The sequence below is a fragment of the Panthera leo genome, chromosome B4 (assembly GCF_018350215.1).
Source record: "Panthera leo isolate Ple1 chromosome B4, P.leo_Ple1_pat1.1, whole genome shotgun sequence".
NCBI lineage: Eukaryota > Metazoa > Chordata > Mammalia > Carnivora > Felidae > Panthera > Panthera leo.
Genome location: NC_056685.1, coordinates 74,293,011 through 74,309,194, shown reverse-complemented (window position 1 = coordinate 74,309,194; position 16,184 = coordinate 74,293,011). Strand labels below are relative to the sequence as shown.

The following is a 16,184-nucleotide window of genomic DNA, read 5'->3' as shown; positions in this document are numbered from 1 at the left end:
CAGCCACCCCGGCACCCCTAGACAGGTAATTTCTTTAAAAAAACACAGAAATCGGAAAAAGAAACAGAAACATTGATGAGCCCCATCTCTGTGCCAGGGTAACTTCCTAGGTGTTTTAGGGGGACGGACACAGAGATTTATTCATTAATTCAGCCAGAATTTATTGGGTTCCTGTCCTGTGCTGAGTACCGTTCTAGGTGCTGGGATAGTGAGAAGGAAACAAAACCAAGCTCCTGCCCTTGGAGCTTACCTCAGACGGTACCTGCCCACACTGTGCTTATAGGGCACAGAACTTCCAACATGATTGGAGTCCAGAGGAGGGAGGGACACGGGGCACTGGACTGAGTCCCGGGAAGAGGGAGGATTCCAGCCGGACTTGGAAGAAAGGGTAGGATTTGGAAAAGTAGAATGTGAGGGGTGAGGACGGTACCACCAGGGGGTCGCTGGGAGCAAAAGCTCAGAGGACAAAAGGTACGTGGGCTTGTGGCAGGACAGGAGCTGATGGCTGAGACGAAGGCTTGTGTTGGGACGTAGGAGACCACGAGAAGCCAGCTTAGCACCAGACTGTGGAGACCCCCACGTGCTAAGCGACCTTCACAGGTGTTCTCAGGGTTGCCGGCAGAGCCCCTCCCACATTCTCAGCTCAGAGTCCATCTGCTCAGCGTAAGGGATGGGCCCTCGCGGTCTGTGTGAGGCTGAAGCGGCCAGCACCGCGTCCTGTGGCCTGCCTCAGGTTCCCTGAGGACCCTCTTGCATCATCAGGGGAGTCAGCCCAGGAAGCCAGGACACCAGATGTGGGAGGACTGAGACCCTTCCCGGCAGGAGGGTGTTAGCATCAGAGGCCTAGACTCCACCAGACTGAGAATCTGGGTTCCCTGGGTGGATGCATGAACAAGGGGTGGGGACGCGGAAGCCATGCATTGCCTGCTGCAGGGCACATCTGGGTGCACAGCTGTCCCCTCCGGTCTCTTAATATCCGGAGAGTTGCGGTGGGCACCTCCCTGCTTGTCTCCATCTCCCCCGGTCAGGGCATGTTAGAGCAGGTGCCCCTTAGCAACCTACCGCAGCCCTTCTTCCTTCGTCCACTGAGAAACTTCCATGAGGGCTGGTGACTTCCTGAAAGTCCATGGGAAAAAAGAGCTAGAGCAGTGGCCTGGGTGGGACCAGAAGCCATGCTTGCTGTCTCTGTTTCCCGGGTGGCTTTGGAGAGGTCCTTTCACCCGAGCCTCAGTTTCCACATTTGGGATAATGAAATAGTAATAACTACCTCCCAGGGCCTATAGGGGATTTCAGGGTGAAAGTGTTTTGCAGACATGCGTACACATGCGCCATAGGTTTAAGGTAATGAGTAGTAATGGCTGAGTTGGGCCTGGAGACTGTGTTCCCTGACTCCCCAGCTGGTGCTTTGTCCCAGTGCCTTCCAGTCCCCCTCAGCCTTGGGCCCTGAGGGAAAGTCATCCCCTGATGAGGGATGCCTAGCATTGGATGAGCAGAAGGAGGCTTCTCCAGAAAGGTTCCCCCCCTTGTGCGCTCTGTCCTAGGGCACCTGCTCTCACCCCTACCTGCTTCCCTTTCTCCAGGATAATCACCCTGCAGACACTCCACCTCTGAGCGTCCGCAGCTGCCCCGTCCAGCCTGGTCCGGCTGGCTGTGTGGGCACACAACCTGGTCTGGTGGCTAGTTATAAATAGGTCCTGCACCCACGGCCTTGGGAAGGTACTCCTGGCCTCGGTGCAGAGGGCACTTGAGAAGAGGCGGCTGAGCCTGCGGTTCTTACAGTGCCAGGCCCAGAGCTGGCCTGAGGGTGCCTGGAGGCAGGCCCCTGCAGATGGGCCCCGGGAGCTGAGGAAGCTGCCCTGCGAATAGGGCCGTGCAGGCTCAGGATGGAGGGGCAAGGCTAGCCGCAGGTTCAGGGCACTGCCTCTTTATCCTGTGGCCCGGGATAGAGTACCGGAGGGTGACTGCTGAAAGAGCCCATGAGGCCCTCTAGGGCTGGTGGCTGAACAAAGGGGACCGTTTGCCCGCGGGCTAGCTGTTTTGAGTGCAGTTCATTAGGGGGCAGTCCGGCCAAATCTTCATTCCATCCGGGAAGAAGAGAAGGAGATGGCAGGGCCCAGAATGTTCCCCCATAGGGCTTGCAGCCCGTCACTGAATCCTCCCAGCACCCAGCCCCTGCTCTGGAGAGGCAACATATTTAGTGGAAAAGCGCCGTGCTTGGAGTCAGAAGGCTCGTTTGGAACGCTACCTCGATAGCCTAACCTTTTATGGTTACATGACCTCCTTTCTCATGGGACTGGGGTGAGGACTGAAGTGAGGAAAAGGCACCTGAGGGTGTCTTGCCCTTGTCAAGTGAGCCTGGAGGAGGCTGCTTAGGTCCTAACCTTCTCCCTCAAACTTCCCTGCCGACCCTGCCCTCTCTGTGTGCCCCCAGGCCGCCTCAGGCCCCCAGCGGACACGCCAGGCCCTCAGCCCCAGCCCATGGACCTGCGGGTGGGCCAGCGGCCCCCGGTGGAGCCCCCGCCAGAGCCGGCGCTGCTGGCCCTGCAGCACCCCCAGCACCTGCACCACCACCTGCTGTTCGCAGCAGGCCTGCCTCAGCGCTCAGCGGAACCCATGAGGGTAAAGTCAGAGCTCCCCGCACACGCGGTGGCCTCGAGCTCCGCCCCCAGCCCCCCTCCCTCCCTCCCGCCTCCCCCAGACCCTCGGCTCAGTCTTCAACTCCTTGCCCCTTCCTGGGCGGCCGGCCCTGCCCACAGCTCCCAATGGACACGCCGGTGCCCCAGTTGCAGGTGGGGCAGCAGGAGCAAGAGCTGCGGCAGCTTCTCAATAAGGACAAGAGCAAGCGAAGTAAGGACCGCACGCCGGCTGGGGTGGTTTTGCAGAGTGTGGGCGGGGCCTCGCAGAAGGGGTGGGGCCACGGGCTTGGCTCTCGCCTGAGCAGGCCAGGGCCCCTGGCCGCTTCTTATTACGCGAGGGGACGGGGCAATGGGCGGAGGATGCGGCAGGGAGGCCACCGTCCATCCACCCCCAACCCATTCGTGACTTCCCACCCCCATAGGTGCCGTAGCTAGCAGTGTGGTCAAGCAGAAGCTGGCAGAGGTGATTCTAAAGAAGCAGCAGGCAGCCCTAGAGAGAACAGTACATCCCAATAGCCCCAGCATTCCCTACAGGTAACTCGCTCCCTCGTGTCCTCACCTTCTCTTCCCTACGGGTCAGCCTGTGCACGCTCGCTCCTACTCGCCCCCTCTGCCTCCCAGCTGCCCATCACCTGACCCTTACCCCTCGCCTCTAATTATAATGCTGTCCCCAAACCCCTCCCCCACCCGACACCTGCCCCCTTTTCTCCTTGAATTATCTCTCCCCACCCCACCCAAAGCCCTTCGTACTCCCTCACCGAGACCCCGACATACCACGCTGGCTTTCTTCTTCTGTACACGAGTCCCTTTTCTTTCTTCTTCCGTACACGAGTCCCTTTTCTCTTTATGACTTTCCCTAAGCACCAAAAAAAATCCTGATTCCTGGAGCAGGTTCCTCCTGCTGGGACAAAGAGTTCCCAGTGTGACTGGGACCCAAGCAAGCCCTGGGACCCTGGCTCCTAGGCCTAGATCTGAGGCCTGCGTTGGAGGCTGCCTATAGGAAGGGTGGCCCAATGCTGCCACCTGGAGATGGCCCCTGTTCTTGTCCCGCCACACAGTGCCTGGCCCTGTCAGCTGCTGCTGCCTCCCCTAGCAGGTCCCGGGGGCCCCTGCTCAGGAAGAGCCCTTGCAGAGCCTTTGGCTGCCAGGTCTCTGGGCCTCTCCACCCCTCTGAAGCAACCTGTGCCTTCACTCCACAGAACTCTCGAGCCCTTGGAGACGGAAGGAGCTGCTCGCTCTATGCTTAGCAGCTTTCTGCCTCCTGTTCCCAGCCTGCCCAGTGACCCCCCAGAACACTTCCCTCTCCGAAAGACAGGCGAGTGGGACAGGCAGGGGGAGACCCTCTAGGGGAGTTAAGGGGCCAGGGCTTTGGACATGGGTTGGGAGTGTGGAGGGGTGGGAGGGTCTGGCTGGGGAGCAGAAGGTCAGCCCCCAGTGGCTTGCTTTCTCCCTGGCACTGCCTTCTCTCACCTTAACTCAGAGGTGACTGGGAGGAGGGAGGTGTGGGGCCAAGTAACGCTGTGCTCCCACAGTCTCTGAGCCCAACCTGAAGCTGCGCTACAAGCCCAAGAAGTCCCTGGAGAGGAGGAAGAATCCACTGCTCAGAAAGGAGAGCGCCCCGCCCAGTCTCCGGCGGCGGCCTGCAGAGACCCTCGGTGGTAAGAGCCAGCAGGGTGAGCAGAGGTGGCTGGTGTTATCCCTTTGGGTCAGGTCCCACCCAGACAGGGCTAGTGTGCATGGTCATACAGGATGTGTCCCACACACTTGCTAGGGGGGTGAGTTGCCAGCCCCCGTACTGTTGGCTAAACTGACGTCTGCCCAGAAGAAGGGTCACCTTCAAAAAAGTGTCCAGAGGCACTGGAGACCAGTGGCTGGCCCTCCTCCTGCCCTCTGGGAAGAAAGCAGGAAGCAGAGGCCGCCCATTGGGGAAGGGGGACTGGCCCTGCTCTGGCCACGCTTGGCCTCTGACTGTGCTTCCCTCCCCGCCCCAGACTCCTCCCCCAGTAGCAGCAGTACACCAGCATCAGGGTGCAGCTCCCCCAATGACAGCGAGCAAGGCCCCAACCCCGTCCTGGGCTCGGAGGTAAGGCCTTGCCAGGCTGGGCTCTCCGGGGGGCAGGGGGGCCGTTCTGAGGCTCAGCCTTCTTCTCAGCGAGCAGCCCTGACCAAGCTGGGGCCACAGGGTCTGGGCAGCCGGGACCCGAGCCTCCTGGGGGTTCTGGGGAAGGCGTGCCCAGAGGTAGAGGTCTGGGACCGGTGACCCCTGCCCTGCTCCCCATGGCAGGCGCTCTTGGGCCAGCGGCTGCGGCTGCAGGAGACCTCTCTGGCCCCGTTCGCCTTGCCGACAGTGTCCTTGCTGCCCGCAATCACGCTGGGGCTCCCCGCCCCTGCCAGGGTGAGTGGCTGAGGCGCCCTCCCCCACTGCAAGCCCCCAGCTTCTGTTTGCTCCCTTCTCCTACCACCTCACCCTGGCACTTTCACTGCTCTCTCTGGGAGGGATCTTTCCCCCCTGTGACTTCTCCCTTCTTCTCTCCAGGCTGATGCTGACCGCAGGACCCATCCGACACTGGGCCCTCGGGGGCCGGTCCTGGGGAGCCCCCATGCTCCCCTCTTCCTGCCCCACAGCCTGGAGTCTGAGTCTGGGGGCCCCTTGTCCTCTCGACTACAGCCCATTCTCCTCCTCGATCCCTCAGTCTCTCACGCGCCCCTGCTGACTGGTGAGTTCCCAGGCTTCTCCAGGGGAGGGGCTGGTCCCTGCATCTTGCTAAGGGCCAAGCCCAGGAAGGGTCCCTTCCTTCCTGCCCCTCTGCAGTCCCCCATCCTGCGTGTCTCCCTGCTGAGTCCCTGCCGCCTACCACCCCAAGCCTTTGCTTCCTTCCCTTCCTCCCTTTGGTTCCCTCCTTATGCCCCACCCCCACCCCATTCTTTCCAGTGCCCGGGCTTGGGCCCCTGCCCTTCCACTTTGCCCAGTCCTTACTGACCACCGAGCGGCTCTCTGGGTCAGGCCTCCACCGGCCACTAAGCCGGACCCGCTCAGAGCCCCTGCCCCCAAGCGCCACCGCCCCCCCACCGCTGGGCCCCCTGCAGCCCCGCCTGGACCGGCTCAAACCTCACGTCCAGCTGATCAAGGTGAGGGCAACTGGGTAGGGGAGGTGATGAAGGGTTGCATAACTGGGCCCCTGGGGGCTGAAAGAAGGGAGGCTTAGGAAGGGTGAGGATCTGGTGGGCCAGAGAGAGGCTATGGCTCCTGAGGGCCAAGAGCTGCCTGGCTGCTAAAGCCCCCAGCAAGATGAGCAGCCACCCAGCCCGGTCTACCGTGGCCCACTGCACACCTTGAATCCCAGCATGGCGTCTCAGCGGGCATCTCCCCTCCCCAGAGGCCAGCCAAGCCAAGTGAGAAACCCCGACTGCGGCAGATCCCCTCAGCTGAGGACCTGGAGACAGATGGTGGGGGAGTGGGGCCGGTGGGGGATGACAGCCTGGAGCACAGGGAGTCAAGCCATGGGCAGCACGAAGCCAGAGGCCCTATTCCTCTCCAACAGCACCAGCAGGTATGGCAGCGCCGGCTTCCCTGGGAAGGTGCAGTCGGGAGACTCTGGGGTCTGGCACAGACGGAGGGGAGGGAGCCAGGTTACCAGTGTGGGAGACAACTCCGGGACCCACGGTTACCGTATCGGATCCGCACCAAGGTGCAGGCACGCACATCCCTACACACATCCAGGCACAAGCGTGCGCGCGCATGCGTCCTCATATGCCCACGCCCCGGCAGCCCGGCAGCCTCAGGGTGCAGCCGTGTCCTTGTGCAGCAGTGAGGCTGGGCTCTCGTGGGGCCACGCGCATTCCTGCCCTAGTACGTCTCCCCTGTGACCCGTTGTACCATGTGCAGGAAGGCGGCTGGGGCAGGAAATGGGGCGGAGCCAGGGCGTGCTCACAGCATATGCGTTTGCTAGTGCTGCTGTGACAAGTAGCACAAACTGGGTGCTTTAAACGGTAGTCATTTATTGTCTCACAGATCTGGGGGCCGGAAGTCCAAGATCGAGGTGCCCTCAGGGTTGGTTCCTTCAAGGGCCGTGAGGAAAGGGGCTGCTCCAGGCCTCTCTCCCCGCCTGCAGATGGCCACCTTCTCTCTGAGTCTTCATATGGTCTTCCCTCTATGCCTGTGTACACATTTCCCCTTTTTATAAGGACGGAAGTCATATTGGATTAAGGCTCACCCTGATGAGCTCATTTTAACTTGATTATCTCTGTAAAGACCCCATCCCCAAATCAGGTCATATTCTGAGGTACTGGGCCAGGGGTTAGGACTTTGTAAACAGGAAGTAGGGGGACACAAGTCGGCCCATGGCACATGGTAGTAGTCCACACACGTGCAATGGCTCACATAGGTCCCTGTGTCCTTGGGAAGTTGGCCCAAGGCCCCTTACCTGGGTTCTGGCTTTGGAGTTCCAAGGCTCCAAGGCATTCTGGTGGAATAGCGTGGTCGTTCTGGGCTGCGGACCTTTGGGGGCATCAGCGGGGGCAGGGGGTTCAGCAGTCAAAGGCCAGAGCCCAGCCAGGAGGCAAGGCTGGAGGCATCCTGGAATCTCTCCCGAAGGGGTCCTGCCTGGAGGTTTCTGAGACCTTGGGCAGAAGCATATGGAGCAGAATCCTGAGACCTGGAATCTGAGGCCCCCTGTGTCCCTCAGGTTTTCCTCTGGGAGCAGCAGCGACTGGCTGGGCGGCTCCCACGGGGAGGAACTGGGGACTCTGTGCTGCTTTCCCTGGCCCAGGGCAGTCACCGGCCCCTGTCCAGGGCTCAGTCATCCCCAGCTGCGCCTGCCTCACTGCCAACCCCAGAGCCTGCCAGCCAGGCCCGTGTCCTGCCCAGCTCAGAGACCTCTGCCAGGACCCTGCCGTTCACCACAGGTGAGGCCTGGATTAGAGTGGGGGCGGGAAAAGGGGCTGGGGGCACACGGGCTCAGGCACGAGTCCGTGTCTGTGTCGTGACGTTGCTCAGGACATTTTTTGAGGCCACAGAGCGCTTTCTGGGTCTTGTTAGGTCCACGTGGTGTCCCATGAAGCAGGTAGAGAGGGTGGTTGTTCTCATCTTACAGATGAGGAGACCTGGGCGCCGGAGACCTAAGGTGACAAGGTTGCCAAATAGCAAGCTGACGGTCAAGCCAGGCCAAGAATCCGGGTCTCCTGGCACCCAGCTCAGATCTTTCAAAAGCGATATTTGTTACGGTTGCTCTGCTTGTAAAAAGAGCTTAAAAGCATTTTAGAAATTTTGTAAACCATGTAAAAACCTAAGAATGAAATAAAAATCACCAGCCAGTATCCCACCACCCCAAAGCAGCCTCTCCTGAAGGCCTCTGTCGTTCAGCCCCATCTTAATCCAGCTGTGTACAAACCCCGTCTACACACGGACTGCGTGCTGTGCCCCGCCTTGTTCTGTGAACATGTTACGAACACGCTGTGATGCAACTCGCCCGTAAAAATGAGATTTTTGGACTGTTTTGTCACAGTATTCTATCTTTATTTTTTTCAAGATTTCTTCCGGGTTGGGCTACTCATTTTCCCTCACGGGAACGTCCTTGTGCATAAACCTTCGTTCACCCCTGGTGTTGTTTCCCACTCTTAAGGAGTGGCATCCCTGGGCCAAGTGGTGTGAAAGTTTCGCAGATCCTGCTGTCCTGAGGCGTGCTGGACACCCACAGTGTGCAGGACCCTCTAGGCATCCCCGCTGTTCAGGCCGAAGCAGTCACTTCCCCAAAACTGCATCTGTCTTGTCACGTGGCTCAGTGTCACTGTAGGCTTCCCCCCTCTCAGTCTGGGGGTTTCTGAGGAATGTTTTTCTCCTCTCGTTCCCCCGTGGCCGCCTATTTGGGTCATGGCATCCAGCCTGAGACCCTGACGTTAGGCCTCCTTTTGTTAGGCTCTGAGCTCCTGAGGTCATGGTGGATGCACTGGGCCAGGGGAGCAGGGACAGTGTGGCAGGAAGGCATCGGCTGTGTGGCAGCAGCATTAGCTGGGGCTGTGTCGTGTGTGCGCGGGGTGCCTGAGGCTGCCTGGGTTAGCGACCGGGGTGGGGGTGTGTCTGGGTGTGAGGGGCCGAGGGGCAGGATGGGGTATGCGTGACGGGGGAGGGCATGTCAGGTTGGCTCCGTGTGTGTGCGCGCGTGTGTGCAGCCAGGGGCGGGGGTGGGGACTCCCTTGGGTCTGGGCCCTGAGCCCTGTTCTTGGCAGGGCTGGTGTATGACTCGGTGATGCTGAAACACCAGTGCTCCTGCGGGGACAACAGCAGGCACCCGGAGCACGCGGGCCGTATCCAGAGCATCTGGTCCCGGCTGCAGGAGCGGGGGCTCCGGAGCCAGTGTGAGGTGAGCGGGCAGGGAGGGGGCTGCGGAACCGGAGGAGGTGGGAGTGCTGGAAGGGAAGGGAAGGGAAGGGGGGCCCTGGAGCCAGTGGGAGGTGAGGGGCCAAGTGGGTGGCGGTGATGGCAGGGAGGGGGTGAGCAGGGCCTTAGGAGCTCTGCGGGCCCTTCCCCAGTGTCTCCGGGGCCGGAAGGCCTCCCTGGAGGAGCTGCAGTCAGTGCACTCCGAGCGGCACGTGCTCCTCTATGGCACCAACCCGCTCAGCCGCCTCAAACTGGACAACGGGAAGCTGGCAGGTAGGGGCCTCATGGTGCCTGGGGTCTCTGGGGCCTCCGCTGGCTCACCCGGCCCACTCATCCCCTGTGCTCTCTTGCCCCACCCCTGCCCGGCCTGTGCCCCCAGCATCCTGGGCATCCCCAGGCTGCCCTAGTCCCTCCGCTGCCCACTGCCCTCTTGCCCTGCGTACCTGGCCCCAGCCCTCTGCGGGCTCTCTGTGCTCCCAGCCGGGCCAGAGCCGAGAGGATTCAGCTCACACACACTGGGCCTCTCCCCACAGGGCTCCTGGCACAGCGGATGTTTGTGATGCTGCCCTGTGGTGGGGTAGGGGTAAGTGTGCCCGGGGGGTCTTGAGCGGCCGTTGCCACGGGCTCTCGGAGCTCCTCCCTTCTGTTCTCCCAGGCCCAGCCCCTACCTGCTTGTTCTTGTGGTTCTACCAGACCCGTTGGGCCAGGGGCTCTCCCATAATGCTCCTCTGCCGGCTAGAAGCTCCTTGTGGACAGGTGTGTCCTCCACCTATCAGTGTCTCCTGAGTGGGGAGCCCTGTGCCTTGCACTGAGACGGTGTGTGGTAAATGTTGAGTGAGGTTCAAAGAGCAGGGGATCGCCTCCCTTCGTAAGACCCTGGTGGTGGTCGGGATTGTCCCTTCCACGCTGGCCTCCAGGAGGTCAGGCTCCACGGCCTGGGGCTGCGGGGGTGCCTCCGGTGTCCTTGGCGACCCAGGCAATTCTCTCCCGCTGCCCACCTTCCCCTCCTCCCAGCTCGCCCAGCTTCAGGGGCTCTCTGCCTCCTCTGGTGGTGTCCCAGCCAGGAGTGTGCAGGCACGGGATGGAGGCCTAGTTCTGGAGGGAAGTGGGAGCCGTAGCTGGGGGGCTGTTTGGGAGCCAGTCAGCGCCCTGTTCACAACTTCCCATTTCTTGCCACTTTCTGATTTTTCCAACTGTTGTTGCTTCTGTTTTCTCCTCCCTCCTCTCCCTCTCTGTCTGTCTCTCTCTCTCTCTTTCTCCAGCCTCTTGCGACTCTCTCTGCCTTCCTCGCCTCTCTTGGTCCGCCTCGCCCTCCCCATCTCCCCATCATGCCCCCCGGCCCCTCCCTAGCCTTGAGGCCCAGGGACTGGGTTTGGGGGGCCTCCCAGCCTGGGCTAGGGGCCCTGAGTGGAAGACAGTGGTGCAGACGGCCCCTCGAGCTCCGACCGTCCCGCAGGGCCTGAGCAGAGTCAGCTGGGGCTTAAAACCCCCTCCCGGTCCAAACCCCAAGTCCCGCCCAGGTAACGCCATGCCCCCTCCTCTGACTGGGGAGGCAGGCGCGATGCTGCTGGCAGAGTGCTGGCCAGATACGGGCTGGTGATATGGACTGAAGCTGGGAAGGAGAAGTCATGCTGGGATTGGGGGACACAGGAGGCCTTGCCTTTGGGTGGTGGGGCACTGGGGAGGCAGCGCTGTCTGCCCAGCTCCCTGCCCCTGGGGTCCTGGCCGTGGGGTGGGCACCGCCCAAGTGGGCCCCGGCTCCTGTGGGGGGCCTCTGGTGACGCAGGCCCTGGCTCTGGCCCCCACAGGTGGATACCGATACCATCTGGAATGAGCTGCACTCTTCCAACGCGGCCCGCTGGGCAGCCGGCAGCGTCACTGACCTTGCCTTCAAAGTCGCTTCCCGTGAGCTAAAGGTAGGAGGTTTGAGCTGAAGGTGGGTGAGCCACAGGGGACGCTGCAGGGACAGCCAGACCCGGAGGCCCAGACCTCTTGTTCCTCTGGGACGTCCCCACAGGGTTTTGGAAGAGAAATTGAGTGCTTGGGGGACTAAGCTGAGATTTGAACCTTAGGGTCATGTTGTTTGGTGGGGAGTCAAGCCACTGTGACCCTAGACCTCTGTCTCGAAGAGACACGGGATTATAATCGTTCAGGATCATTCAACACACAGACCCACGGGGTGACCCCTGGCGAGTTGCAGAGCACGTCTGGACCTTTGTCCATTGGCAAATTGGTTCTTGGCAATACCGAGGGTTTTTTTATAGGCCGGTTGGTGCCTGTGCTTGTTTGCTCTGGGCTGGGCACCTCACGGGGGCCTGTGCTGAGGCCCACACACCCCCCTGTCTATGAGCTCGGAGCCCAACGTGGCCTCGTGTTCATTTCTTCTCCTTGGAGGAGCGTTGGCAGTTAAGGGCTCAGCCCTGGGTTGTAAATTTTGGCCTTGCCCTCTGCAAGCAGGCAGCTACACACAAGTTATTTAACCTGCCTGAGCTTCAGATTTGTCCTCCTCTGTGAACTGGAGATAATCATGTTTATCTCGTGGAGATGTTGTAAGGATTAGATAACATTTACACTCATAGAGATGTTGGGATGAAACCTGGTGTTTGTAGAGTGCTTGGCACGGTGCCAGGCAGTAGATTTTGCCCAACAAATAGTAACTGTTGTTATAAAGTGATAACAGCCCGAATACACCAAGGTTGGGGGGGGGGGGCGGTTTGTTTTCACGTCCAGCCTAAAAGCAGAGGATGCCTGGCTCGGAGGCCCAGCACCGGGGCATCTCAGATCCAGCCTGGCTGTGGTCAGATTTGCGGACAGCTGTTGTCCTGTGACCCCTACTCAAGGGATGAGCCTCGGGTTGGGGGCAGCTTCATGGAGATGCGGCTCCGGGTGCTGACCCTTTGGTTGATGAGCGTTCTTTCTGTTTCCAGAATGGTTTTGCTGTGGTTCGGCCCCCAGGACACCATGCGGACCATTCCACAGCCATGTAAGGCCGGGGGGAGGCCTTGCTGGGGGCGATGAGGTGGGGGGGGGGGCATTCCCCCTCCGTCCCCTGAGCCTTCTAGGGCTAGGCCAGGCCAGGGGCAGGCAGAGGAAGGAGGCTGGAGAGGTGGAGATACAAGGGGGAAATAGGCTGGCAACGCCTCTCTCTCCTCCTCCCAGGGGCTTCTGCTTCTTCAACTCCGTGGCCATTGCCTGCCGGCAGCTTCAACAACAGGGCAAGGCCGGCAAGATCCTCATCATGGACTGGGTAGGTCCCTGTTCCTAGCCCCTTCAGATCCGTGAGCCCTGTGGAAAGAGCCCTGAGCCTGGCAGCAGAGGATATGCCTTCCTGTCCTTGTTCTGCATCAGCCTCCTGAGCCTTACTTTCCTTCTGTGTAAAATGTGGGTGAAGATGACACCACATCAGGGGGTGGGAGGCCCAGGGGCGATGGTGTGGGGGGAAGGCCCTCAGCCGTGACAACCTCCCACCGTGGCAAGAGACATTTGAGTGCTCTTTGGCCTCTACTGGCTTCTTTCTGCAGATCTGATAATTTCTGCACTTCCGGTACAGTGGTAATAATGGCAGTAACAATGACCGGTAACATCAACATGCTCCTAATCACATCTAGACGCTGCAGTTTTACCTGTGACGTGTTCGTTTGATCCCGGCTATAGCCCAGTTTCAGATGAGGAGCGTGAGCCCAGAGAGGCTAAGTAACTTGCACATAGCCACACATGTAGTAAGTTCTGAGACTGGGATTTGAACTCCGGCTGTTGAGCCCTGGAGTACATGCATCCGTGCTAAACCACTCTGCCCGAACACCCGTGCATGGGACATTCCTCTGCAGAAGGTGACAGTGGAGGAACTTTCCACACTTGTGCCCGCGCACGGTCCTGTGAGTTACCAAGCGTCAGGCCACGGCTCTCCCTGGGAGGGGCGGCGCTGGGGTCCATGTACCTGCTCCTCTGTAACTCAGTTTGGGTTCTCATCACTCCCATCTCCTTGGATCAGACACGGTAGTGGAGGTTGCAGACACACGTAATCCTGGATTCCTCCCACTTCTGCCACACATTTGTTGCTCTTCCTGCCTGGCTGGTCCTTGGCACGTCTCCTCCCCTTCATGGTCTCATGGTATATCCACCTCCGTCCAGGGCTGTGTACACACCTGTGCACACATGGAGAGAGGCTGAGGCACAGAGAGAGCCAGTGGACTGCTTAGGACCACTTAACAGTGTAGCTCCAGGAACCCCAGGCTCCTCCCTGCCAGTCTAGGGTCCTGACCCTCAGAAGACGGACTCTGAGATCCCTTCTAACCTCCCCCGGTCTTCCACCTGTGTGCTTTCAGGCCTTCCCTAATCCATTGTCCATCTCCCTGCACAGGATGTTCACCATGGCAATGGCACCCAGCAAACCTTCTACCAGGACCCCAGTGTGCTCTACATCTCCCTGCATCGCCATGATGATGGCAACTTCTTCCCCGGCAGTGGGGCCGTGGATGAGGTAACCACATGCCCCCTTCTGGCCCCGTTGACGCTTCTTCATGGCCCTGACTGTTCCTCTGTCACAACTAGCTGTGTGATCCTGGGCAGGTTGCTTAGCCTCTCTGATCCTCCGTTTCTCCACCTGGAAGTGAAGAGGCCAGATGAACTGGTCTTGTAGCACTGGCACCCTGGGATTTCTCTCCGGGGACTCTGCTCCCCTCCTGTCTCTCTTGCTTCCTGTTTTCCAGGTGGGAGCTGGCAGTGGTGAGGGCTTCAATGTCAACGTGGCCTGGGCAGGAGGTCTAGACCCCCCTATGGGGGATCCTGAGTACCTGGCTGCCTTCAAGTGAGTTCTCTGGGGGTACAGGGGAGTTATGCCCAGCAAGGCCACCCTTTCCTGCCCCTTTCCCAGCAGTACCAGGCTGGAGGTGATCTGTTGGTTTGGCAGCCCATCCTCATCCAATTACTGGACATTTTAAACCAGTCCCAGGGTGGGCCTTCCAGACTGAGACAAATGAAAGGAAAGGCAGTGTTTATGCCGGTCTCTAGGAGCCTCCAGCCCCCATGGGAAGACAGGAAACTCAGAATGAAAAAGCCAAGGGTGCTTTATAAAGTCACATGTTACCAAGAGCCAAGGTTGAACTGAATGCTGAGAAACAGGCAGGGTGGAGGGAGCACAGCTGCCACATTCAGTCAAAGAAAGCTGCCTGGAGGAGGTGGGCTTTGCACAGGAGAGAAGTAATTTATACTGTGGAGAAAGAGACAAAGCAGATGATGTCCATATTGGGGAAGTTGCTTTAGAAAAGGCAGTCTAGAAAAGAGGCTTTGGGCTCTGTTTAGGAACCCTTATGTGGTTCACTCCGGGGTCCCCATTCTGCATTTGAGAAAAGGGAACCCTGGAAATAGGTTTCAAATACTTTTCTGGAAATACTCTCATTGAGAGCTGGACTGGGGTTCCTGGTATCTGTGTGCCCTGAGCCCAGGGCCTTGAAAGACATCCAAATGGACCTCAGAGTTGGGTAAGGGTGGAACGAGGCAGCTGTGGGGGGCCGGCAGGGGCAGAGGATGAGAGAGTGGATCTGGGTGGCCCAGGACGTCAAGAGAGTCAGCTCTCAAGTGACAAGTGGTCAAGTGTGGTCAACTCAGGCCAAAGTGGGTGGTAGCCAAGTTCTAGGTTTCTAGTCCCAGAGGCTTAGGGACCTGCCCCCACCATGGCCCCGCCCACCACACCCCGCAGACATACACAGGCTCACTCCTCTTTCCTTCCCTTTCTGTCCCATCCTTGACTCCTTCTGCCTCTTGCCAGTCAAGAGCTCTAGGTGGCTGAGTCCTTAGGCTGTGTAGGGGACATGGGTGGCCAGCCAGGTCAAGGTGGTCACAGGGATCCATTTATCCTGCCGTTATTGGGCCTCTAGGAGTCCTAAGAACAGGATGCACACAGTAAAACTGGTGGGAGAGGGCCTATGCCCCCGGCAGCCCTGCACAGAGTGATGAGCCCCCCACATCTGGCACCCTTCACAGGATGGTTGTGATGCCCATTGCCCGAGAGTTCTCTCCGGACCTGGTTCTGGTGTCAGCTGGGTTTGATGCTGCCGAGGGTCACCCAGCCCCGCTGGGTGGCTACCATGTTTCAGCTAAATGTAAGGAGGGCCCCCAGCCCAGGGGGAGGGGCAGGGAATGGGGCCAGGCTGGGAGCGGAGGCACTGCCCAGGCTGGGTTGGCAGTTTTTTTTGGGGGGCGGGGGGGAGATGGGAAGGAGCAGTACTCTCAGAACAGCCCGCTCAGCCTGCTGGGCCCCAGGGCCTGGGGGACAGAGAAGATGGTGAAGCTTAGTGGATAAGATAGGCCGGAGTCGATGCCCCGGGTTCCAGTCCTGGCCTTGCCACTTACTAGCTGTGGGCCTTATGCAAGTCCAGTCCCTTAGGCTCTGCAAGCCGTGACTGAAGCTTACGGGTAGGTTTTGCATGGGAGTCCATGGGAAGGCCCTTGAAGTAGAGGTGTATGCATCTGGTGATCATTTATAAAAAAGGAAGCAAGCAGGGCAATCACAGAGGTAGAGAGAGTCTGTCTCCCCTCCAGCCGCACCTCTCCTCTTCCTCCCCACCCAATCTTTTAGGTTTTGGGTACATGACCCAGCAGCTGATGAGCTTGGCGGGAGGTGCAGTGGTGCTGGCCTTGGAAGGTGGCCATGACCTCACAGCCATCTGTGATGCTTCTGAGGCCTGTGTGGCTGCTCTTCTGGGAAACAAGGTGAGTTGTCTGCTCCCGTCTGTGCATTTATAGGGCAGGGAGCCCGGCTCCCCCAGGACTGCCCCAAAGGGCAGGCAGATGGAGTGCTTCCTGGAGGGCTTGCAGATAGGGTGGGGGCAGCAGGCCTGGAATGAGGGGGACAGAGTGGGTGCCCCTTCCCCAGGTCAAGTCTAGGACCAGTGTTTCCAACGGTAGGCAGAGTCAGGAGCACATGAATATTTGTGCCTGGAAAGCCAGGGCCCTTGGGGTAGGAGAGCTGGGCCTGTGGGTCCCTGAGAGACTGGTGGCTGATCTACTGTTTTCTTCTGTAGGTGGATCCTCTCTCAGAAGAAGGCTGGAAGCAGAAGCCCAACCTCAACGCCATCCGCTCTTTGGAAGCCGTGATCCAGGTGCACAGTGAGTATAGAGAGAGGATGCTCCTGCCCTCAGATTTGGGAGAAGCTCAGGGGCCAGTTGCCCTC

The 16,184-nt window shown here is 59.6% G+C and overlaps 1 protein-coding gene across 8 annotated transcripts in view; it reads left to right on the top strand.

Annotated features, from left to right (window-relative positions):
- HDAC7 (histone deacetylase 7) overlaps nucleotides 1–16,184 on the top strand; it is a 36,332-nt gene that overhangs the window by 17,422 nt on the left and 2,726 nt on the right. For 5 of the 8 annotated variants that reach the window (XM_042946333.1, XM_042946335.1, XM_042946334.1 and 2 more), the window contains 22 exons: nucleotides 2,432–2,619; nucleotides 2,757–2,847; nucleotides 3,059–3,170; nucleotides 3,836–3,951; nucleotides 4,169–4,294; nucleotides 4,628–4,719; nucleotides 4,921–5,031; nucleotides 5,173–5,353; nucleotides 5,569–5,765; nucleotides 5,981–6,187; nucleotides 7,322–7,541; nucleotides 8,862–8,995; nucleotides 9,165–9,285; nucleotides 9,546–9,595; nucleotides 10,821–10,928; nucleotides 11,940–11,995; nucleotides 12,172–12,259; nucleotides 13,373–13,492; nucleotides 13,722–13,819; nucleotides 14,995–15,113; nucleotides 15,590–15,723; nucleotides 16,035–16,119. In XM_042946333.1, coding sequence (XP_042802267.1) covers nucleotides 2,432–2,619; nucleotides 2,757–2,847; nucleotides 3,059–3,170; nucleotides 3,836–3,951; nucleotides 4,169–4,294; nucleotides 4,628–4,719; nucleotides 4,921–5,031; nucleotides 5,173–5,353; nucleotides 5,569–5,765; nucleotides 5,981–6,187; nucleotides 7,322–7,541; nucleotides 8,862–8,995; nucleotides 9,165–9,285; nucleotides 9,546–9,595; nucleotides 10,821–10,928; nucleotides 11,940–11,995; nucleotides 12,172–12,259; nucleotides 13,373–13,492; nucleotides 13,722–13,819; nucleotides 14,995–15,113; nucleotides 15,590–15,723; nucleotides 16,035–16,119 — 2,754 coding nt within the window. The remainder of the gene's footprint in view (nucleotides 1–2,431; nucleotides 2,620–2,756; nucleotides 2,848–3,058; nucleotides 3,171–3,835; nucleotides 3,952–4,168; nucleotides 4,295–4,627; nucleotides 4,720–4,920; nucleotides 5,032–5,172; nucleotides 5,354–5,568; nucleotides 5,766–5,980; nucleotides 6,188–7,321; nucleotides 7,542–8,861; nucleotides 8,996–9,164; nucleotides 9,286–9,545; nucleotides 9,596–10,820; nucleotides 10,929–11,939; nucleotides 11,996–12,171; nucleotides 12,260–13,372; nucleotides 13,493–13,721; nucleotides 13,820–14,994; nucleotides 15,114–15,589; nucleotides 15,724–16,034; nucleotides 16,120–16,184) is intronic. The other 3 variants (XM_042946328.1, XM_042946332.1, XM_042946330.1) reach the window with 3 other exon arrangements.